Source organism: Rhinatrema bivittatum, chromosome 2 (genome assembly GCF_901001135.1).
Source record: "Rhinatrema bivittatum chromosome 2, aRhiBiv1.1, whole genome shotgun sequence".
NCBI classification, from domain to species: domain Eukaryota; kingdom Metazoa; phylum Chordata; class Amphibia; order Gymnophiona; family Rhinatrematidae; genus Rhinatrema; species Rhinatrema bivittatum.
In genome coordinates this window covers 430,062,201-430,087,888 of record NC_042616.1, presented here as the reverse complement: position 1 = coordinate 430,087,888, position 25,688 = coordinate 430,062,201, and the positions used below count along the sequence as shown (strand labels likewise).

Here is a 25,688-nt window from a genome sequence, read left to right as displayed (position 1 = left end):
CCCTAAAACTTGAGATCTAAAGACTTGCTCCTCATCAGGAGCAGTAATAAAGTTACTCGGATATCTAGCATACGTGCTAGGGTTTTTGCTTTAAAATATGGAGTTACACACATAAGTTTTGGCCCTGCCTCAGGGTTGATCCATTCCTGGGTTTACCCTATTGCATGCATATAATTTTAGTTTCATTTTTCTAAACAAATGCAATAGGGAAATCAAAATTACAAGTTCCTGCATGCTATAGGATAAATCCAGGACAGAATCAAACCTGTTGGGCAAGTCTGGAGCCAGTTGATAACCTTAGAGTCTTTGGGGGCTGTGAAACATAGGAAAGTTCCCATATCTGATCTCAGTCTTTGGGTGGGTTTGTACGGGGAGAGATGTTCTTTCAGATAGTTAAGGGCTTAGGCCTTTTGGGGATTTGAAGGCCATGTGTAGGTCTTTGAACTGGGCCCAGTAGGAAAATGGAAGCCAGTGGAAGTCCCAGAGGATTGGGGTGATGTGGTCCCTGTAGTTGCACCCAGGCAGCATTTGGATGGTAATGCTCTGCACTAGTTGAAGGCAAAACAGAAGTTTATTCAGAGATTGAAGAATCTAAATATGTACACCCTGGAGGAAAGGAGGAGCAGAGGTGATATGATACAGACTTTCAGATACTTGAAAGGTTTTAATGATCCAAAGACAACGACAAACCTTTTCCGTAGGAAAAAAATCAGCAGAACCAGGGGTCAGGATTTGAAGCTCAAGGGAGGAAGATTCAGAACCAATGTCAGGAAGTATTTCTTCACGGAGAGGGTGGTGGATGCCTGGAATGCCCTTCCGAAGGAAGTGGTGAAGACCAGAACTGTGAAAGACTTCAAAGGGGCGTGGGATAAACACTGTGGATCCATAAAATCAAGAGGCCGTCAATAAAGAGTGGGTGGCTCGCCAGAATGACGGCTACTGCCTGGAGATAATACCCTTATTCAATAAACATACACATGCTTACTGTGACTCCAACATCGCTCTAAGCTACAACAGCAAGAGGAAATGTGGAAAAAAGGATTCGCACTCACAAAGCGGGGAGTAGCTGGCTTGTTACGGCGGGTACTGCCCCAAACCAAATAAGCCTGATACTTCACTTTCAATGCATATCCAGCATAGCTCTCTGCTTCAACGGCAGGGGAGAAGAAAAACTGATACTTCACGCATATCCAGCATAACTCCCTGCTTCAACGGCAGGGGAGAAGAAAAACTGATACTTCATGCATATCCAGCATAGCTCCCTGCTTCAACGGCAGGGGAGAAGAAAAACAACCAATAAGGGCTGAATAACATAGTCTGGGTAAAACAAATAAGCATGGGTGTAGCTTGCTTATCGCGGCGGTTACTTCCCCTACTACCCCTAACTAATCAACCTTGATATTTCACTTGGATGCAGCTCCATCACTGCTCTCTACATTAATGGTGGGGGTGGAAGGGAAATAGAACCAAAGAGCTAAGAGAAACAGATAAGTATGAGAAAAAATGTGAAGCTTGCTGGGCAGACTGGATGGGCCGTTTGGTCTTCTTCTGCCGTCATTTCTATGTTTCTATGTTTCTATGAGATCCATATACAGTGTGTTACAAAAGTCCAGTCGGGAGAGAATGAATGCATAGGTCAGTGGCCAGGTGGCCTGTTTCCAGGAATGGTTTTACCTGCTTCAGTTGCCTGAGGTGGAAGAGGGAGCTCCTGGCCATTGTGGAGATTTGTGAGTCCATTTGTAGTCCATGTGTAGTCTGGAATCCTAGATAATGGCCAGACTCTAGATTTTGGGTTTTATTGCAAGGCGGTGTCGCAGAGCATCAGTTTGAGGTTGGAAAATGGGGGCAGGGTGGTGTCCAGGAATAGAATATCTGTTTTACTGGGGTTTCATTTTTGTTGGCTGTGGTCCAATTCAAGATTTCAGTACAGCAGTTGTTTGTTTTGTGCAATGCAGCATCTATGTCGGATCATAGTAATAGGAAGACCGAGATGTCATCAGCATAGCTGGGCTTACATTGGTAATTTTGGAGCTGATCCAGACTCCCATGCGGGGTGTGTGGGAATTATGAGCTTGCCAGCAGGCCATGTCAGGGCTTAACACTAACTTCCCTTCTCCCTGGCCTTTGCATTGAATGAAGCATCACTTGTGCTTAAACCTCTCTGCCTAGGAGAGGATACCTGACTGTCACGTATTTCTCTAGCTTATAATTAACCCTGATTGCCTGAAAGAAGAGCTAGTTGCCACTTTGCCTGAAAGAAGAGCTAGTTGCCACGTAGTCAGATGCAGGACAAAGACAGGAGGTATAGGATTCAGCAGCCAATGAAATGATCCGTACACACCCCCTGAGCCAAGCCAATAGTGTAGTGACACGTCTGTATGCTATGGGGAAAGGAGCCAATGATGTGATGACACATTGTATGCTATTGAATGTATGCACAATAAAAAGGGGACCCACGGGAGTAGTCCTGCCTTTTTCCTGCCTACCATGAATCCTGCCTGATGTGTCTTCATTGCCTCGATAGGGTGGGGACCTGCAAGCTCATTCACAAGAGCAGTATTGGATCTTTTACTAATGCACAGTGAGACCGCATAGTTTAAATGGCCAGTTAGAATGGTATTCTCTGGTCTAGTTTGAGAGTAGTCATATATGAGACTTCTAGTTGTATTTATTTCCTGTTTACTGTTTAACCACATCTAAGCTGTGACCAGATTTACATTACTTCCAGTTCCCCCAGTTCTTCATTCAGATATCACCAGGACCGACTCAAGTAACTGCATTGAGGGCAGGTGACAACTGTGACGATTTAAGGAGAAGAATTCTAAAGTCACCCCCGATACAGGTGACATCAAAACACGGCACAGTATCAGGATTTGCCATGAAGACAAAGAAGCTGCATTTTGTTAAGCTGACTGCTTTTTAACGAAATTAAGAGAAAAGTACATTTATTTATTTATTTATTTAAAACTTTTATATACCGACGTTCATAAGCATATCACATCGGTTTACAGGTAACAGGGGAATAAATATTTTGAAACTGAGAGGGAAGTATAAAGTTACATGTAACAAGGGTATAAAAGAACTTGGAAGAGTTGTAGAAAAATGGTCAGGTGACCTAGGAGAGAGGATTTTAAATAGAACAATAATTAAAATATCATTGCTTGTATAATTCAGGAGGAGGAGGAGTTAGAGAGGGAACGTGATATGAATGGGGAGCTTATTCAAGTGTAGGCTTGTTCAAACAGCCAAGTCTTAAGCTTTTTTTGGAAGGTGGCAGTGCAGTGTTCCAGGCGGAGATCAGGTGGCATAGAGTTCCATAATGTTGGTCCCGCCATGGATAGTGCACATTTTTTGGTAGCTATGAGCTGGGTGAGATTGTGGGCGGGAGTGGCTAAGGATCCCTTGTAAGCGGTTCTGGAGGGTCTATCGGAGGTGAGGTATTGGAGAGAGTTGTTTAGCCAGGTAATGTTTTGGTTGTTTAAGGTTTTGTGAAAATTGTAAGGCTCTTATAACAGATTCTTGATGTGATCAGGAGCCAATGGAGGTCTTTAAGGATCGGAGTGATGTGGTCTGATCTGCGTGAGTTAGTTAGGATTCTTGCCGCCGCATTTTGCAGCATTTGGAGAGGTTTGATTGAAGTTGCTGGAAGGCCTAAGAGAAGGGAATTGCAGTAATTGATCTTTGTGAAAAGGGTAGCTTGGAGGACTGTTCAAAAGTCATTGTGGTGTAGTAAAGGTCTTAGTTTCTTCAGTACCTGCAATTTGTAGAAACAGTCTTTGGTTGTGTTATTAATATGTTTTTGGAGATTGAGATGGTTATCAAGAGTGAAGCCTAAATCTCTAACATGTTGGGAGAAAGTGAAGGGATGCACTGAGGGTGGTGGGTTAAGGCGAGCTGGGGAGATAAAAAGTAGCTCTGATTTTGATGTATTTAAGGCCAACTTGAGGTTGGTGAGGAGGGAGTTGATTGAAGAAAGGCAGTTGTTCCGGGTTTTGAGCGCATTAAGACATTGAATCAGTGACAGGGATGAGAATCTGTACATCATCAGCATAGATGTAATGCATGAGTCCAAGGTCGGCAAGAAGTTGGCATAAGGGCAGCAGGTAAATGTTAAAAAGAGTAGGGGAGAGGGAGGATCCTTGTGGTAAGCCATGTGTTAGATTAATGGGATTTGATTCATGGCTACCAATTTTGACTTCATAATGGCGATTATTTAGGAAAGATGCAAACCAGCTCAGGGCTGTTCCTGATATACCTATGTCAGTAAGGCGTTCAGTAAGAATATTGTGGCTGACAGTGTCAAAAGCTGAGGAAATGTCTAGTAAGGCGAGAATAAATGATTGGCCCTTGTCCATACCCTTAAGGATGGTGTCAGATAGGGATAGTAAAATGTTTCTGTATTGAAGAATTTCCTGAAGCCAAATTGGGATGGGTATAAGAGGTTATTATTTTCAAGATGATCCATGAGCTGTAAGTTGATGACTCTCTCCAAACGTTTAGCCAGGAATGGGAGGTTAGATATAAATCTAAACTTAGCTGGGCCTGAAGTGTCTAGGTTCGGTTTTTTTAAGATGGGTTTGAGGATGGCTTGTTTCAGAGCCGAAGGGACCTGTCCTAGGGTGAGTGAACAGTTAATAATTTCTGATAAGGGTTTAGCGATTATATCAGGAATGGTAAGGAGGGCTTTAGTAGGAATAAAGTCCTCAGGGTGTGTAGAGGGTTTCATTTTCTTTAGTAGTTTTGATATCTCAGAAATGGAGGTAGTGTCGAAAGAGTCTAGGGGGATGCAGGCATTTTTGTGTCTGGTATGTGGAGGTGGAAGGGAGGGGGGGAACTTTGCGATGAGGTTACTTATTTTGGTATGGAAAAAGGTTGCTAGCTCATTGAATTTGTTTGTTGCATCATTGTCTGTGAATGGAGTGGGGGTTGGTTTTGTGAGAAGCGAGACATAGGCAAAGAGGGCTTGAGAGTAGTAATCTTTTTAGTTTGTAGGATTGAGGTTCTGTAGGAGTTGAGAATGCGTTTGTAGACTGCTAGAAAGGAAGGGGAAGGGTTCTTGTGCCATTTCCATTCTTTGGTTCTTAGCTGTTGTTTAAGGGACTTAAGTTCTGCTATGAACCAAGGTTTTTTGGAGTTAAGTGGCTTTATTTCTTTGGATCTGATAGGACAGACTTTGTCTGCAACGTCTTTGGTGATTCTGTTCCAAGAGCAGTAGGCTGAGTCAATGTTGGTGAGATCCAATTTTCCGAGTTTGGATGTGAGGGAGAGGATTAGATCTTCTTGAGAGCATGGTTTCCTGTAGTAAATGAGGTTGCTTTGTTTATTGTTGGGACATGGAATTTTATTTAAGGTGAGATTGGAGGTTATGAGAGAGTGGTCTGACCAGGGAACTGGGGTGCAAGTGGGGGCTTCTGCGGTAATGATGTGGGAGTTAGTGAATATTAAGGCTAAGGTATGGCCAACTTTATGTGTAGGGCTGGATACGGTTTGGGTAAATCCCAAGGCTGTGATAGCGGATAGGAAGGATTCACAAGCGGGGGAAAGGGGAATACGGTCAATAGGGATGTGAATCGTTTTTTGACGATTTAAAATATCGTCCGATATATTTTAAATCGTCAAAAATCGTTAGAGCCGCGATACAATAACAATTCCCCCGATTTATCGTCAAAAAATCGTAAATCAGGGGAAGGGGGAGGGCGGGAAAACCGGCACACTAAAACAACCCTAAAACCCACCCCGACCCTTTAAAATAAATCCCCCACCCTCCCGAACCCCCCCAAAATGCCTTAAATTACCTGGGGTCCAGAGGAAGGGTCCCGGTGTGATCTTTTACTCTCGGACCTCCAGTGCGTTGTAGAAATGGCGCCGGCGCTACCTTTGCCTTGTCATATGACAGGTCAAAGGTAGCGCCGGCGCCATTTTGTTTTTTGTCCCCCGACGTCAGGAGCATAGGAGATCGCTCCCGGACCCCCGCTGGACCCCCAGGGACTTTTGGCCAGCTTGGGGGGGCCTCCTGACCCCCACAAGACTTGCCAAAAGTCCAGCGGGGGTCCGGGAACGACTTCCTGCACGCGAATCATTTTTCCGTACGGAAAATGGCGCCGGCCGTACGGCAACACGATTCGACTGCAGGAGGTCGTTCCGGACCCCCGCTGGACTTTTGGCAAGTCTTGTGGGGGTCAGGAGGCCCCCCCAAGCTGGTCAAAAGTCCCTGGGGGTCCAGCGGGGGTCCGGGAGCGATCTCCTACGCTCCTGCCGTCGGGGGACAAAAAAACAAAATGGCGCCGGCGCTACCTTTGCCCTGTCATATGACAGGTCAAACGTAGCGCCGGCGCCATTTCTACAATGCACCGGAGGTCCGAGAGTAAAAGATCACACCGGGACCCTTCCTCTGGACCCCAGGTAATTTAAGGCATTTTGGGGGGGTTCGGGAGGGTGGGGGATTTATTTTAAAGGGTCGGGGTGGGTTTTAGGGTTGTTTTAGTGTGCCGGTTTTCCCGCCCTCCTCCTTCCCCTCCCCCACCACTGGACCCCAGGTAATTTAAGGCATTTTGGGGGGGTTCGGGAGGGTGGGGGATTTATTTTAAAGGGTCGGGGTGGGTTTTAGGGATGTTTTAGTGTGCCGATTTTCGATTTACACGATTTACACGATTTACACGATATTTAAAAAACCCAAACTGCGACGATCCGATTCCCTCCCCCTCCCAGCCGAAATCGATCGTTAAGACGATCGATCACACGATTCACATCTCTAACGGTCAACATGGAGATTGAAATCCCCCAGGATGATGGCTGGAATATCCATGTCTAACTTCACTGCAATAAATTCAATGAGTGGGGAGGGGTTGCTGTTGAGGAGACCAGGGGGGAGTGTAAATGAGGCAAATTTGAAGCTGTGGGGATTTGAAGAAACCTATTTCAAAATTGGGGGGGGGGGGGGGTAACAGTCTGAGGGATTAGTTTCAGTTCTTTCTTTGAGGCCAGTAGAAGGCCTCCTCCTCTTTTTTTGTGTCTAAGGAGGGAGTGAATGTTGTAGAATTCAATGGGGAGTTGATTCAGAAGGACTATGTCAGTTTGTTTGAGCCATGTTTCTGTAATAGCACAGATGTCTGGCTGAGTAGTAAAAGGTCATTCAGGATCGGGATTTTTTTTAGAGATTGGGAGTTGAAGAGGAGGAGTGATAGTGTGGTTAGGCACAGGAATTATGTTAGGGGAGAGATCATAATGGGTACTAGCGATCTCAGGTTGGAAGGAGGGGTAAGGGAGTAACTCCTTTTTTGGGTATAGGGTTGGTGGTTAAGTATGGGAATAGGGTAAGATTCCATGTTGAGAGGTGGGTGTGAGTGAGTTATGTGTAATTTATGTGTAGGGGGGAAAGGGGAACACTAACCCGGATGCTTAGAGATTGAAGATGCTATGTGAGTTAGGTAATTCAGGGAGGGTCGGACAGGATCTCAAAGGGAATGGGTGGATTTAGGTGGGGAGGGGTGAAGGTTTTGTTTTTGGGGTCAGCTGGGAAAAAGTATGAGAGGCAGAAGGGGAGGGGTAGAAAGGTGGCTGCACTAAGGGGCGCATCAAGGGGCCTACTCCTTGGTCACGCTCCTTAGGCACGCGATGCATGGCGTGTGACGCCTAGGGTCTGTGGTGCTTTTTTTGAGACTGTCGATAGCCTCCTCCCCCTGGTGACGTCTGGGGTTGCTGATTGGCCGCTACGGCCACCATCTGCAGGTCTGTTAGGCTTTGGTAGGGGACACGCTAAGGGGCACAACAAGGGGCAGGCTCCTTTGTCGAGCTCCTTCGGCGCACGACGCCGGCACATGGCGCCAAAGGCACGCTTACGTCTCTTTTAAAGGTCCTTCCAGGTCCCACGTCACCACCTAGGGAGCATCGGTGGGCGGTGTCTATGACGGTCGTCACTGGGGAGACTGGGAGGGCTTGGAAGCATCCACATGGAGCTGCTGCTGTGGGGACCGCTGGGGTCTGCTGTAGAGGTGGGTCCGGAGAGGCGGAGGTCTGCGGCCTACCATGGAAGTAGGGCTAGGCCGAAAGCCTGCGGTCCGTCTGTCTGGCGGGTCCGGGGGTGGGCTACCGTTCGGCAGGTCTGGCGGCCTAGGTTGTACCGCGGGGTTAGAGCCTTCCGGGCCGGCAAGACTTCAGTTCGGCGGGTCTGGCAGGTCCAGTGTGTCCGGCGGGTCCAGCGGGTGGCTGGAGGAGCGAAGTCCGGGGGTCCACATAGGTCAGAAGAGCCGGCCCAAAGGGTCGGAGAGGCGTGCTTATGTCTCTTTTAAAGGTCCTTCCAAGTCCCACGTTGCCGCCTAGGGAGTGTCGGTGGGCAGGGATCTATGACGGTCGTCGCTGGGGAGGCTGGGAGGGCTCAGAAGCATCTGTGTGGAGCTGCTGCTGTCGGGACTGCTGGGGTCCACGTAGAGGTGGGTCCAGAGAGGCGGAGGTCTGCAGCCTACCGTGGAGATAGGGCTAGGCCGAAAGCCTGCAATCCGTCCATCTGGCGGGTCCGGGGGTCTAGGTTGTACCGTGGGGATAGAGGCCTTCTGGGCTGGTGAGACTTCAGTTCGGCGGGTCTGGCAGGTGGCTGGAGGAGCAAGGTCCGGGGGTCCGCATGGGTCAGAAGGGCCGGCGCATGTAACCCCATCCCTAGATACAGACTGCACATAAATAGAATTTTATTGTCTCTTTAGAGCTGAAACCACTCCTGGCTAGCTAGAACACGCTCTCTTACCCCTAGGGCCTGGATCCTTGGTTGGGTGGGGGGAAAGGTTTTCCTTTCAGAGCCAGGAGTGCTAGGGGTGACTTTTTTATGCTTCCTTTTCCATAGGAGAGGGATACATGTTCCCACTGTGTGTACTGTACATGCCAATAACCACAATGGAGACTTTATCATTAGTGTCCAAAATAAAAGTCTTTACTGATGGGTAATCAGATGAAATAATGGCATCTGCAAGTCTGGCACTGACAAGAAAACGAGCCTTCTCAGTGGCAGGCCCTATATTATGGAACTCAATTCCGGAGTATATCAGATTAACAGTAAACCGTAATGAATTTAAAAAAGCTTTAAAAATGTACTTATTCACTTGCGGTATAGCTTATTGCAATGAATCTTCTAATACTGTTTTATAAACACCGGTATACATTATTAGTTGTTGTAGGTTATTATTTTGTATTTTAACTTGTTGTATGTTATGAGATTGTGTTTGTTTACTATGTAAACTGCCTAGATGGATAGACTACTACCCCATGGTGCGGTATATAAAAACTTTCAAGCAAATAAATAAATAAATAAATAAATAAATAGACAAATAAATAAATAAATAACTCAGTCCTCAGCACCATAACCTTCTCTTTGCTTATGGTCTTTCCTCTCTAACTGTACATGGGTCTCAGTACCAAGGCAAGAGAAACTTCCATTTTCCAGAGCTTGGCTAAGTAGAGTTCCCAGGAGGGTAGGGTATCTTTTTTGTTGGGCAGGAAAAACCCTTTCCAAAGCTAGTAAAAATGGTAAAACACAGTCTCTGCCCAGAGTCCAAATCCTCTCTCTCCCCAGGGGTGGACTCCAGATAGGTGTCCTCAAGGATCTCAAAATGGTTCTTACTCAGTGAGGTGAGGCTGAGTTCCTTCTTCTCTCCTGGATCCCATGATGGGAGGGATCCTCTTTGGAACAGGCAATTCCCACTGTTCCAATGCAGGAAGCAAGGGGCAGCAAAACTCTTCCTCCTGGATCTTCCAACCAAAGGCCTTTTCCCTCAAAAAACCAAAGATAACACGAGAGTTCCTTCCTGCTGCAGGTCACCATCATACCTCCTGAAGGTACAGAGGGGCAGGTCTTCCCTACCAAAGGCAACCCAGACCCAGGGTTTCCCCATTCTCTGAGTCCGGGTGATACCCAGGGGTCTCGCAAGCCTCCTACCATGAAAATGTACAAATCCCAACAATCAATCTGGAGGGAAACTCAGTGAGTAGACTGGAAGAATCATCTCCCAACCCGGCTTAGGATCCGTAGACAGGGTTTGCCTGGTTCCTCCAAGTGGGCCTGAAAACCAGCTTCAAACATTATTCCTCACTGCTACCTAACTCTTGGAAAATCTAAAAGCACTGCCCACAGTCTCTCAGTAGAGAGCTGTTTATAAAATCTTAACCAGGGGGAAGGACATTCCAGCATCCTGAAAGGGAGGGGCTGTATATGAATTGTACCTCCCCACACTTCCAGAACTCTCTAACCTTGGCTATCCTAACTAAAGGAGTTAAACCAGGACCATTAATGGTAATGACACCAGAGGATCCATTACATACAAATTGCAGTACAAGACAGAACATTAACACTTCACCAAATATATAAAAGAAAAATAGGGACCAGAAATAAATAATAGAGTTCCGATCAAGGGTTTCCCCGTGACTAAATTTTGACAGTGCTACCTTGAGCCCTGCCCCTTCAAATTCAAGAAAATGCTAAAGACCTGGCTTTTCCACAAGGCATATCCAGACTAGATACATGTGCTTCTTCCCCCTACCGCTAACTTCATGCCCTTTAATATGTTACCTCTCCAGTTCTCTTTTTCAGGCTCACCTCTATAGCCTCCTTGTTGCAGCACCGTTGTTGCCCCATCAACAACTTGCTCTCTAGCCTCAATCTGATTCTAAATCAAAGCAAAACAGAATACCTCCTTATCTCCCAAGATGGAACCTACTCATATCCCAGTACCATCCTGTCCACTCAATTAACAATGTCCACACAAGTCAGAAATCTAGGTGTTATCCTTGACAATCAAATGAATTACAGATCTCTCATAAATAATATCGTAAAGGATGGATTCTTCAAATTACAAGTTTTGAAAAGGCTGAGACCTCTCCTCCATTTTCAAGACTTCCGTCTAGTTCTACAAGCAATCATTCTCACGAAAATAGATTATTGCAACTCACTTTTACTAGGCCTCCCTGCTAACGCCTTAAAACCGCTACAGATGCTGCAAAACGCTGCAGCAAGGATCTTAACCAAGTCCAACAAAAAGAAACCACATATCACCCATCTTAAAAAGCCTACACTGGCTCCCCGACAAATTCAGAATACTTTTCAAAGTGCTCTCAGTTACCCACAAGGCACTACACAACTTGGCACCACTCGAGCTCAAAATCCCTCTCCAATTCCACACCTCTACCAGACCAGTGAGACAAGCCTATAAAAACAACTTTCATTTACCACCGATGAAGTCAGCACTAAGCAAAAGAGCCTTCTCCACAGCGGGCCCTAAAATCTGGAACACTCTCCCACCAGAACTCAGATCAGTGCAATGCTCCTATACATTTAAAAAAAGACTCAAAACTTGGTTATTCAACCAAGCATTCCCATAGCAGCAACCTGCGGAGCATCCCTGCCAATGATCCTTTCGGTGGAAACCCACTTGAGAGCTATTATGAGCTATTCAGATCATCTATAGAGCTCACGTAAACTTTGCCAGTCAAAGATCATATCCCAGTCTTATAATTACCAACTGTTTATTTAACCTACATTAGGCACTGTATCCCTTACTTATGCCTACATTAGGCAATGTATCTTTTAAAATGTTATTAACCCCTTATATACTTATCCAAGTTATATCGACCTGTTCATTGTAAGACATTTACTTGTCAATGTTACTGTTAAAATGTAAACCGAATTGATCAGTAACTCTGTTATTGGAAAGTCGGTATATAAAATGCTAAATAAATAAATAAATGTTGCATTATGTTGTCCCTCCCCCCTCTCCCTGTTCATTGTACTTTCCATCTACTGTTTGATGTAAACCGATATGTTGTGCCTACTAATATCGGTATAGAAAAGCTAATTAATAAATAAATAAATAAATAAATAAATAAATAAATAAATAAATATTAACATAAGAAACTTAAGAAATTGCTATACTGGGTCAGACCAAGGGTCCATCAAGCCCAGCATCCTGTTTCCAACAGTGGCCAATCCAGGCCATAAGAACCTGGCAAGTACCCAAAAACTAAGTCTATCCCATGTTACTGTTGCTAGTAATAGCAGTGGCTATTTTCTAAATCAACTTGATTAATAGCAGGTAATGGACTTCTCCTCCAAGAACTTATTCAAACCTTTTTTAAACCCAGCCACACTAACTGCACTAACCACATGCCCTGGCAACAAATTCCAGAGTCTAACTGTGCGTTGAGTAAAAAAGGATTTTCTCCTATTAGTTTTAAATGTGCTACATGCTAACTTCATGGAGTGCCCCCTAGTCCTTCTATTATGGGAAAGAGTAAACAACCAATTCACATTTACCCATTCTAGACCTCTCCTGATTTTAAACACCTCTATCATATCCCCCCCTCAGCCGTCTCTTCTCCAAGCTGAAAAGTCCTAACCTCCTTAGTCTTTCCTCATAAGGGAGCTGTTCCATTCCCCTTATCATTTTGGTAGCCCTTCTCTGTACCTTCTCCATCGCAATTATATCTTTTTTGAGATGCGATGACCAGAATTGTACACAGTATTCAAGGTACGGTCTCACCATGAAGCGATACAGAGGCATTATGACATTTTCCATTTTATTCACCATTCCCTTTCTAATAATTCCCAACATTCTGTTTGCTTTTTTGACTGCCGCAGCACACTGAACCGACAATTTCAATGTGTTATCCACTAATCAAGAATGCCAAGAACCAAAGAACTGTTCAGGATCCACAAAGACCTCCTCTTACTGGATGCCATTCACAAAAGTTATATCTGTATAATTAAACATCCACAAATTGTATTTTCTCAAACGAGTATTTCATGTACTGAAATGAGTACTTCAGAACATGATGCACTCTCTTTCTTGCAAAATTATTTTCTTCATAATCCCACTTAAACAGAAATAAGTCAATGGAACTATAACACTTTCCAGTAGTAATACTCCTGTTTATGTAGGTCAGAGGCAAAAATATTTGACAGACAAAATAACTTTAACCCATCCTTGAAATCACAGTAGTTTCAGAAAACACAACTTGTTAGTATATTTTATTTTGGAGACACTGTTTCTGTTGTTTCAAACCTCTCTTTCTCTATAAATAGTATCTTAGTACCATCTAGTGTATGTTTTCAGAAACTCCACTTCGAGAATATCAGAAATAGATGAGACATCTTTCCTCCACTCTGTAACATTACCTGCTGTAATATTTTCTAACATATATATGCATAGAAATTGGTAATTCTGCTAATGACATATGAAGAAATGTATGACAACTTTTGCTCATTAACCCATTTGTATTTGAGCACCGTCATAGATTGTAGTAAAATATGCATATATTAGTCCCACTTCAAGCTTGGAGAAGAGATGGCTAAGGGCAGATATGAAAGAGATCTATAAAATCATGAGTGGAATAGAACTGGTAAATGTAAATCGGTTACTTATTCTTTCAAAAAATACAAATACTAGGGGGCACACCATGAAGTTAGCAAGTAGCACATTCAAAACAATTCTTTTACAAGAAATGCACAATTAAATTCTGGAATTCATTTCTGGAGGATGTGGTTAAAGATGTTAGTATAGCAGGGTTTTAAATAGGTTTGGACAAGCTCCTGGAGGAATTGTCCAGAAACAATTATTAACCAAGTATACTTGGGAAAGCCACTACTTATGCCTGAGTGTATGCAGCATGGGATCTATCTAATATTTGGGATCCTGCCAGGTACTTGTGACTTGGATTAGACAGTGTTAGAAACAGGATACTGGGCTGGACTTGATAGACCCTTGGTCTGACCCAGTATGGTGGTTCGTATCTTCTTATGTTCTACAACTTTCCACAAGGCATTTTATTCACTCATTTCTGAAGACAGCATTTTATTGATTCTCAAATTCTATCACTTGAAGCACAATGCTGTGTTATGTTCACACATTTTAAGTATGTGAAAGGTGTTCAGGAAGGGCCAATTACACACAGTATTTCTATTAGATCTAACCTTTATTCCTTCCTGCTGCATCATATGCCAAGCAATGGCAAAAAGAAATCAGAGACCCAGCTCCATGTCTTTGACACCATTCAAAAATGTCTATATTTGTCATCCTATGCTGATTAGAAAAATTCTACATAAATTTGTTTAAATGACTGTTAAGTATAAAGATGTTTCTTTCCATCCTTTGATCTTTATTCTTCACTGACCTCCTTTCCCTTTTCCCTAACCTCCCTCCTTCTGCCTCATACTTTTGCTCTTTTTTTGTTTTGTCTGATCATTCCCTATCACTCTTTGTCTCTTTTCACTGTGCTTCTCCCTACCTAATGCTTTCAGCTCCCGCAAAACACCCTCTGATGACCACTCTGGATTTCTTTCTGCCCCCTTCCCATCTCCCCATCTGCGCCCTCTCAGAACCTATACTGCAGTCTCTAAATCTCCCTGTTCCTGTACTCTACCCCTAATCCATTCTGATCCCTCCCACCTGCTTCCTCTTCCTGGTCCTGCCTTTCCTTTCCTCAATTTTTTCTTCATTTTCCCTGCTTCCATCCGATTCCCTAAAGGCCTCAATTCTATGCCTCCTTTCCCACAGAGCTATTATACTAGCTCTGTGATCCTCCAGCTGCTGCCTGAGTGGGGTGTTAGTTCTGTTTGGTAATGTTGCCTTGATCCTTTAAGTGAAATCAAGGCTCTTGCTGCTGCAGTATATGAGGGCCCTGCAGCCATTGCAACAGAAGTTGAAGGGACTGCAAATCTATACAAAGTATATCAAACAATTTCACATACAGTAGATGTTGTTGTCCATTACCTTTTAGGATCTCACAGATTCCTTCTTCATATGTAGAAGATGCAAAGAAGGTAGAATCTGCTGAAAGGCATTTGAAGAAGGGGTCCTATAGCTAATGCACAATACCTGAGTAATTTCTTTTGGTTGGTCCAACTAAAGATATAACAGCCTTCTATGCATACCATCTTTCATAGAACCAACATGGCAACAGCAACTTTTATCCTTTAAAAGGTCAGAATATAACTTTAAGAGTGATAAGCTAAAATTACCCAGGGCAGTTTGCATCGACATGTATGTTCCCAGGTGGCAATGTAAGTGGGACAGTGAAAGTCATTCAGGACAACGTAGGCTCCTTCTGGATCGGCAAGAAAGTTAAACTCTCCACAAGCTGTTGTATTTCCTCTTGCTGGAAAAACGGAAAATATTTTTAACATTATCATAAAATGGAAATCAACACATTGCAGATAACACAAGCTAAAAACGCAATGGTTCCTGTGGAGTCATAAACTACAGAGAAGGTAAAGGTGATTATTAGGGGTGTGCATTTGTTTTCGACGTGTTGTGAATCCGCAACGTATATGCCATATTCGTTGTATTCGTGGGGGCTCCGAAACTTATGGTGAACCCCCACGAATACAATGGAGCACCAACGAATAGGCCCCCACCCTCCTGACCCCCCCAAGACTTGCCAAAAGTACCTGGTGGTCCAGCAGGGTTCCTGGAGCGATCTCCTGCACTCGGGCTGTCGGCTGCCAGTATTCAAAATGGCGCCGATAGCCCCTGTGACATAGTAAGGGCAAAGGCTATCGGCGCCATTTTGAATACTGGCAGCCGACGACCCGCATGCAGGAGATCGCTCCAGGACCCCTGCTGGACCACCAGGGACTTTTGGCAAGTCCAAACCCCCCCCCCCCCAAGACTTGCCAAAAGTCCCTGGTGGTCCAGCAGCGGTCCTGGAGCGAACTCCTGCACGCAGGTCGTCAGCTGCCAGTATTCAAAATGGCACCGATAGCCTTTGCTCTATGTCATAGGGGCTACCGGTGCCATTGGTTGGCCCCTGTCACATGGTAGGAGCAACCGACCAATGGTGCCGATAGCCCCTGTGACATAGTAACGGCAAAGGCTATCGGCGCAATTTTGAATACCGGCAGCCAACAGCCTGAGTGCAGGAGATCGCTCCAGGACCCCTGCTGGACCACCAGAGACTTTTGGCAAGTCTTGGGGGAGGGTCAGGAAGGTGGGGGGTTGTAGCTTCAAAGGGTTGGGATGGGGTTTTGGGGGGGGAAAGAATGCCTTTTTGACATATGAACGGATCGGGGGCCCCCGAGAACGGATGCAACGGATTTTGGCCCCTACGAATCCGAATCCCGAATGGGACGAATCCATCCCTGCTGCACATCCCTAGTGACTATGTTGTAGTACATGCTGCAAAGGTTTCAGAAAATACAGTTTGTGATGGGATATCTTATTGTTCAGACGTTTCTTTCCTACAAGAAACAGGCAGTAGGTATCAGACAGCCTTGACACAATAGATCCACCCATTGTCTCGTGATCCTGTGGTTGAACAATAAGGTTATCCATGCTTTACTTATGATTTCTAAGTCACACAAAAAGATTTCAATAACAGATTCAATATTTTCCTTCCCAAAATTGTTCTTGTTCAAAAGTCTTCTCCAGTTGGAACAAAAATGTGGAATTGGAAAGCTTTCCAGTAATGAAGCTCCAGATTCAAGGTGATTCTGAATAAAAATAACTTTGCAACAGGAAGAGGTGGCATCCAGTTCTTGAAACCTTCATTCATTCCATCTAGTTTCAGGTAATAAAAGGAAGCAATTTTTAAGCTATGCATTTTTTTGGAACAAACATATCTGGATACATTTTACCAAAAGGATTTGCTCCCTGGTTTGACGCAAAAGTGCCCATGGATACATTTGCATCTGCTTTTCCTGCAGGTAATTTATTTGTTGAAAATAATGCAGGTAGATTTGAAAATACAGTCTACATGCATTATGTTCTAGAGATGTGCTTCTGGTAAAGGTTTTGTGTCGGGTTTCGTTTCGGAGTCCCCCTGTGGGGATTTCGTTTTTCCCGCAGTTCAGGGTTTTTTTTTTTCAGGGGCCCTGATTTTCGGGTTAGTGCACGCTATTGGGAGTTAGTGCGCGCTAACTCAAAAATGAATTCTCCCGAACCATTCATAATTAGGCAATTTTGTTGGCATTGCCTAATTCGGGAAAAACGATTGCACATCCCTATTATGTTCCTCCCCTGAGCAAGATGATCCCTTGGGTCTAAATGTGGCGAAAAGTACACACGCTGTGAAAGAACACACATGATTTTATCCCCATTAAGGAAGCGTAGCTTTCAGACTTCCAATTTACACTGATAAAATGCTTTTTACTTTGGAAACGCTTTGATAATTGTCCTCCCCACTTTCAGAGGGCTTCTTCATTGTGCAGACACTGTTTTTACAGAAAAAAACAGTGTCTGCACAATGAAGGTCTAAATTATTTCAACTCCAGAATGTATTTACTAAGGTGTGGCACATGTTAACTTATTATTACTAATAATAATAATAGTTATTCACTAATAATTTATTAGTGAATAGCCACATTAGAAATAATGGGAGCAGTGCTAAATAATTAGGGACATTCAGTTTTTATTTTATTTTCTCTGGAAATTTCAATGCTATAGCGAAAAAAATCAAGGAAAATATGACTTTGTCCTAACAAACAGGAGAAAAATTAGTGGAAAAGTCATTTTTCCACTGATTTTTCTTGTTATAACATTTAAATTCTCAGGGAAAATAAAATAAAAACTGAAAACAAAGGTCCCTATAAATAATGCATGCCACATCTTAGTAATTAGACCCTAAGTCTGGAAACTACCGCTATTTGAGGCATATCACTTTTTTCCCCATAAATGTTATATTTGAACAATTCAACATCATAGTACAAATTCTGAAATTACATCAAATAAGAATATCAAGACTTAGCGAGAGATTGCCCCTTCCAAAATTAACTTACTCACAATCCTTTTATAACTGGAACAAATACCAACTTTTTATTTCTCTTGTGAAAACAATGGTGGAAACATAAATAATCCTGCCATAGGCAGGGGCAGATTGGCCTTTTGGGGAATCAGGCATCCCCCGGTGGGCCGGTAGCACTGGTCACGTGGTTATTTCAGCTCCTGCTGAGGGATTGCCACAGAACTCGACGTGGCCTGAGGCAGATATCGGCAGGGCTGTGACGGAGCCCAACTCATCATGACCCAAGGGAAGTGTTGGTGCGGTCTGAGGGAGATCTCGGCATGGCCACACGGCTTGAGGGAGGTCTTAGCCCAAAGAAAGGCATACAGGCTTGGCAACAGGAAACATCTGGTGGTTGCAGGGCCGCTTCCTCCCACTTTCCCCTCTGGCAGTAACTGAGCAGCATGGGCTCGGCCAAGGCCCAGAAGAAAGAAAGACGCCTGAGAGGTGTGTGTGTGTGTGTATGAGAGAGAGAGAGCTTGCAAATGTGCATGAGAGAGAGAACCTGAATATGTGTAAGGAAGAGAGAGCAACTGCATGTGTGTATGAAAGAGAGCCTGAATAAGTGCATGAGAGACAGCATGCCTACATGTTTATATGAGAGTACCTGCATGTGTGCATGAGAGAGAGCCTGCATGTATGTATGAGAGACAGAATCTGCATGTGTATATGAGAGCCTTCATGTGTATGAGAAAGAGAGTGTCTATGTGTGTGTGAAGGAGAGAGAAACAGGATAAAGATTGTATGGCTTTCTTCAGCCAAATCCACAAATTCTCTGGAAAATCAAAAGATATCAGATAGTTATTTATTTATTTATTTTCTGTTACGGAGAGCTGGAGATTTTTTAATTATTTAATTTTTAATTATTTTAAATTTTTGGGTGTTATTTCATGTGTCTGCTGATTTGAAATATTTTATTGATGTTTTGGAAATATTAGAACAAATTTATGTGACTTTTTAAATCATTAGGGGCCCAATATTGAAAGATGTCTGTTTAAGTAACTTGGCTGGATATAACTTATCCAGCTAAATTACACAGTATATTCAGCAGCACAGCCATGTCACTGATTATACACATATATATTTGTACTTAGCCGTATCAGTTATAATCGTCTAACGCAACTGGTAAACTTATGTAGCTAAGACAAAATATTGCTACTTTGTTGCATAAGTTATGCAGCTAAGTCACTCCACCCACTGCCCATCCACAACTTAGGAGTCATTTGTAAAGCTTATCGCATGCGATAAGCCACTATCACAAGAGAAAAGTCCCTTTTCGCGTGCGATAGCTTGCTAGGGGCGGAGTTGGGGCGGCGAGGGGAGGAGTCGGAGCGGCGTTGGGGCGGACTCCGTGATGTCTTCGCTGGCGGCAATAAGGTAAGCCATGTTATCTTCGCCAGTAGCGCACCCAACAGCACCACCTTTCACGGTGGCGCTATTGGATGTGAAAGCCGGCAGCGATAACACCGCGGTGGTGCGATGGCTGCCAGCTTTTGCAGCCCCCCCCCGTTTTCGTTGGATTCACCATTCTGCAATCGAATGGTGAATCCAGGCCTTAGTGTTATGTTTTGTAGGGTTTGGGTGGACCCTTGGACACTGTGGCAGCTGACCACGCCCACAGGGGGAAGTCCCGTGAGGGGCCACAGGTCAGGGTTAGCTCCAGACACACAAACACAGATTATATCTTTTATTAGACAGTTTATGAAGCCAGCAGAGGTGGCGGTAGTGAGTAGAAGATGGAGCCTGGCTGGGCTGATATTCCTCAGGGCGCTGGAACAGTGTCTTCTCTGGTAGCAGTGCTGTAGGAAGAAGAACTGAGAAAATGAGTACACTGAGATATTCACAGAGTCCCCAGTATGGAGAAGCCCAGAGATAGGGAGAGCTGGCCCTCGAGCGAGTACCAGATCCCTGGGCACAGAGACTTGTTGGCAAGTACTCACGCAGCAGTTCTCCGTGGAAGATGGCACTGGTGCTGGAACGGAGGCAGGCCCTCGAGGAGCGAGTACCTGGTTCCAGGGAAACAGCTCTGAGGAGTAGATGATAGTAGTACTCACAGATGGTGTCTGTAGTGAATTCTTCCACGTAGAAGAAGAGATGGACACAGGCAGCGAGTCAGGGAACATGGGCCCTCGAGGAGCGAGTACCGGTTCCTGATAGCGACCTGAAAGCAGCAGAGAGGCCCCCGAGGAGCGGGTACCCCGTTAACAGCCAAGAGTCCAAATAGAAATTGGAGGCAGAGTAGCTGGATACGGAGAGCGAATCCCATCCATAGGAATTCCCTTGCTAACGCAAAGGCTAGCAATAAACAACAGGCTTAAATATCTGGACAGCGTGACGTCATCATAGGGGGACGCCAAAGAGGAAATAAGAATGAGGGCCACACAGCGTGTGCGCCCTAAGGTACCTGAGGAGTATGGCAGGAGGCAGCGCCCAAGCCGGTCCGAGGAAGCTGGCGGGCAGACGCCGTGGCAGCCAGACGTCCACAGGGAGCAGGAGGAGCTGCAGAAAAAGAAAGGTATGCGGAGTGAAGCCGTCGGGCCACGATGGTTGCAACACTTAGGAAGCTAACGTTTTAGCCATATAAGGGACTTATGTGGCTAAACAGCAGCCACTAAATGTAAGCGCATATTCAGCAGCCGGTACTTAACCAGCTATCTAGTGCTGAATGCACTTTGAATATTGGGCCCTGTATGTTTGTTGACTGCTTTGATATATTCATTCTTTTCATGGTTTTAATATTCTGAATGATGTCTTATACCTCTTGATTTTATTGCTTGATATTTTGTGAGAAGTGATTATGTTTCTGTTTTCTATTGTTGCACTGCATAATGTGGTTACTAGAGCATGCTTGTGAGTGAGAGAGAACAAGAGAGTCAATGAGCATGTGGTTGAGCAAGAGGACTATTTAAGCCAGTGGGTCAGTATGTGAGTATAAAAGAGAGCAATTGAGCCAGTGAGCATGTGTGTGTGATGAAGAGCGTGAGTGTATGACACAGTGAGCATGTCTGTGAGAGAGAGCAATTGAGCCAGTGAGCATGTGTGTGTGATCAAGAGCGTGAATGTATGACACAGTGAGCATGTCTGTGAGAGAGAGCATGTGAACCAGTGAGCTTGTGTGTGTGTGATCAAGAGCGTGAGTGTATGACACAGTGAGCATGTCTGTGAGAGACAGCATGTGAACCAATGAGCATGTACAAGAGACAGCTTGTGATCTAATGAGCATGTGTATGAGAGAGAATGTAAGGGAGTTTGTGTGAGAATGAACATGTGTATTAGAAACAGAAGAAAGTTGTGCATATCTCTCACCCCTTACTAATCCATGACAATCTCAGGGTGACACAGGAGCTCTTCTGCTTCATCGCAGGGAGGGGCAAGGGGTGATGTCTCTGGTGTCATCTTCTGCTGGTGTGAGCCCTCTCTCCTGCTGTTTTTAACAGGCAGGACAAGCGTATGTAAAAGTTCATGCATAGTCAAACAGGAGCATGGAAAAGAGTCTCTACTTCATTTTCAGACTGCTGGCCCCTTTTTTCATTGGGGTGGGGGGTCACTGCTCCTGCCACGTGGAAATTTCATGACCATCATTCATGATCTCGGTCCTATGACATTTGGATGAGTGAGCTGACCTGAATGCAGCAGTTCACCTTCGTGATAAGCTCGTTCCTATTGGCTGTTCTTGTTTCCAGACAGATTTGGCTCCTTCGTAAGTCAGTGTTCATAGAAAGAAGCTGTATTCCTTAGTTAAATAGGCAATTCAGATAACTTAGTCCCATATTGTTATTCTTTGTATTTCTACTGAAATACATGTTGGTGTCCATCATGTGAAGTCAGTCCATATTGTGGAGTCAGTATTCATATTTGGCTGCATATAGTAGTAAAATGTCTGGTATCTCCCTACAATCCCATTGCTCTAACCTCTAGGTCATTTCTGTTAAAGATCTTGAACTCACATTGTATCATGATAGATTTGGAGTTGTGTGCAAAAGTTTAGGCACCTCTTGTCAAACTTTTTCAATGAATCTCTACATGAAGAGAAGTTGACACAACCTCTCCATAGGGATGTGCATTGTGTTAGAGCAATTATCACAGCAAGTATTATTCATTCACCAGTATGATGAAGATTTATTACTAAGATGTCAGTGTTTTTCACATGAGTGGCACAGATATACAGTGCTGATCAAGATAAGTACATTGGTTTTATTTTCAAATTCAAAATTTATTTTAAAAAAGTGGTAGAATACAAAGCGGAGCAATGATTATATCAAGGAGGGCTAGAAACAATAGTAGCCTACTAATATGATGGTCCTGCTATAAGAGCTATTTATCAATTGGTTTATACATTCACATAGCAACTCTATGTTCAGAGTTTTTTATAAGAAGATGCATATTTGGGAGAAGTTAGTATTTGTGAGAGAGCAATGGGAAACACAACATTTTTCTACAATTTTAATGCAATATTACCACTTATTTGCTTTTCCAGAATCCCATGCTTTTCATCTGAATGCAACCAGTTCACGTTATAATCACACATTAATCGATATATTTTTTTAAATGTATATTCCTATATCTAGTACTTACATTCCATGTTTCCTCCCATAATAAACAAATTCTTAAGTTTACTGGGAAAAGATGGATCCATTCTCACAGCCATGGCCAGATTAGTCAAGGGACCTGTAGCTACCAAAGATACCTAGAGAAGAACAGGTGTGTTAATTATTATTTAACAGGTGTTCAATAAGTATGGCAGAGTGAATTTAAAAGAGAACAGTAGGATTCTTGTATCTGACAATATATATGGGGACAATGGCAGCATAATGTATGAGAGGCCTTGCTTCTGAGGTCTAAGATAACTGGATTTCTGTTCAGAGTTTGAGCTGGTCCAGTGGCTCAGCAGCAGTGGGACCTGGGTTCAATTCCCACCTCAGGTTTTCTGCTCCTCAAGTGGACCAGGATGGGGAATGCTGCAGAAGCAGTGTTCACAGCCTCTGGGGAGTAGAGGGATTGGAGACATAGTCATCATACAATTTTGATGCCTAGTAGCCAGACTGTAGGGCTTTGGACTGCAGGCTCACAGGTGAAGAAACCCTGGTACATGAGTCTCAGATGAAGACTGTCACTGCAATGAATGGACTAAAGTGAGCTGGGATGAATACAAAATAGGGGGAAAATTTCAGGTTCTGAAATGAAGGGTTATAGCACCAGAACTCAGTCCTGGTTCCAGGGTAGACATGGGTAGACTGTAGGCATGCAGGTCTGAGACCTACTAGTTGTTTTCTTATTGATAAATAATGCCATATACTGCACCTAGATTGGCTTTCTAAGTAATTTGCGACAGCCATTATGCATCATGAGTGAAACTTTAAAACATTTTACCTCAATTATTTCAAGCACCTACCAGCAGTAAAAATTCCTTATTAATCAGAATTTATTTTATTATTGCAGTTTATAAATGCACAAGTATAGAAAGCAATCAGATCCAATCATGTAATAAAACAAAAATTTATGTATTCTTTCATAAACCATCTTTGCAGAAAACCAGAAATCTTCATAACTACAATAAAATATAATTAATCATCAGAACAGGTGCAGCGCAGAGCTAAGGCAATTCACATTACAACTAACATAAAAAAAAATTTCAAATTCTGGTGTCACCTCAGCAAAAAAATAACCCTCCATTGCTATTTTGTGAAGTAACATAAACTCTTGCAAAGAAAGAGGCATCTAGAACCTTGCCATACAGTCACAGCACTGGTTCTCAGGATTCAAATAACAGCAACCTTATGAAAAAGCAGCAATGCAAATACTACACCAGGCCCTAGAACATTAATACTTCACCTACAGGAATAACAGAACAAGCTGGACTACTACTACAGAGAAACGACACGCTAGCATAAATACTGCATTTCAGTCACACACACAGGCAAAACAGAGACCGATCTTTACCTAATACAGAAATAAGAGACCACAAATTAGAAACAGAAACATGCAGATAAAATCGAAATAGAAAGCCTGAGAAACTAAAGTCTCTGAACAGTGGAATACTGAAGAAACAGCAAAATACAAAAATATAAGAAATGCACATTCCCAAAGATGGCAAATCTAACATCTCAAAATAATTGTTTTTTTTACCTTTGTTGTCTGATCTTTGTATTTTTCTAATCAGTTGATCCTGGTCTCGTTTTCCTATTTTTTCCCTTGTCGCTCATTTTCTAATTCCTTTTCAGTGATTTCTTCTACTACTGTCTTATTCCCTTCCACACACACACATAAGAACATAAGAACATAAGAAATTGCCATGCTGGGTCAGACCAAGGGTCCATCAAGCCCAGCATCCTGTTTCCAACAGAGGCCAAAATCAGGCCACAAGAACCTGGCAATTACCCAAACACTAAGAAGATCCCATGCTACTGATGCAATTAATAGCAGTGGCTATTCCCTAAGTAAAATTGATTAATAGCCGTTAATGGACTTCTCCTCCAAGAACTTATCCAAACCTTTTTTGAACCCAGCTACTCTAACTGCACTAACTACATCCTCTGGCAACAAATTCCAGAGCTTTATTGTGCATTGAGTGAAAAATAATTTTCTACAATTAGTCTTAAATGTGCTACTTGCCAACTTCATGGAATGTCCCCTAGTCCTTCTATTATTCGAAAGTGTAAATAATAGGGATGAGAATCGTGTGCCCGATCGTTTTAACGATCGGGTTCGGCTGGGGGGGGGGGGGGAATCTGATCGTTAGAGATGTGAATTGGGATCAGTTCCGATTCCAATTCACATCACTAATTTTTTATAGTGAGGCCCGCGCCGATAAAAAAAAACCCCACCCCGACCCTTTAAAATTACCCCCTTAGCCTCCCCCACTCTCCTGACCCCCCAAAAAACTTTTTACACATACCTGGTGGTCCAGGGGGGCCGCGGGGAGCGATCTCCCGTTCCCAGGCCATCAGCTGCGCTAAAAAAAAATGGCACCGATGGCCCTTTGCCCTTACCATGTGACAGGGTATCCGTGCCATTGGCCGGCCCCTGTCACATGGTAGAAGCACTGGATGGCCGGCGCCATCTTTAAAGCGATCTCCCACTCTCGGGCCATTGGCTGCCACTCATAAAGATGGCACCGGCCATCCAGTGCTCCTACCATGTGACAGGGGCCAGCCAATGGCACGGATACCCTGTCACATGGTAAGGGAAAAGGGCCATCGGCGCCATCATTATGAGTGGCAGTCGATGGCCCGAGAGCGGGAGATCGCTTCCCGCGCCCCCCCGGACCACCAGGTAATTTTAAAAGGTTTTTGGGGGGGGTTGGGAGGGTGGGGGAGGCTAAGGGGGTAGGTTTAAAGGGTCGGTGGGGTTTTTTTTTATCAGGCCATTGGCGCCATTTATATTAGTGGCAGCCAAAATAGCGCCGATGGCCCGAGAGCGGGAGATCGTGCCGGGACCCCCCCCCCCCCCATTTTGGGGGAGTTCGGGAGGGTGGGGGAGGGTAAGGGATTGGTTTTAAAGGGTCGGGGTGGGTTTAGGGGTTGTTTTGGTGTGCCGGTTTTCCCGCCCTCCCCCCAAATAATTTCCATGCCCGATTTAACAATTTTTGACGATAAATCAGGGGAATTTGTATTGTATCGCACACTCTAACGATTTTTGACGATTTAAAAAATATCGTCAAAAACGATTCACATCCCTAGTAAATAACAGAGTCACATCTACTCGTTCAAGACCTCTATCATTTTCCCCCCTCAGTCGTCTCTTCTCCAAGCTGAACAGCCCTAACCTCTTCAGCCTTTCCTCATAGGGGAGCTGTTCCATTCCCTTTATCAATTTGGTTGCCCTTCTCTGTACCTTCTCCATCGCAACTATATTTTTTTTGAGATGTGGTGACCAGAATTGTACACAGAATTCAAGGTGCGGTCTTACCATGGAGCGATATAGAGGCATTATGA

At 44.1% G+C, this 25,688-nt stretch overlaps 1 protein-coding gene across 2 annotated transcripts in view; it reads right to left on the bottom strand.

Moving 5' to 3' along the window:
- Positions 1-25,688, bottom strand: part of LOC115084904 (pyrimidine-specific ribonucleoside hydrolase RihA-like) — a 139,432-nt gene that overhangs the window by 7,608 nt on the left and 106,136 nt on the right. For both annotated transcript variants that reach the window (XM_029590310.1, XM_029590309.1), the window contains exons 4-5: positions 22,330-22,441; positions 14,996-15,132 (exon numbers count right to left, since the gene is read on the bottom strand). In XM_029590310.1, coding sequence (XP_029446170.1) covers positions 14,996-15,132; positions 22,330-22,441 — 249 coding nt within the window. The remainder of the gene's footprint in view (positions 1-14,995; positions 15,133-22,329; positions 22,442-25,688) is intronic.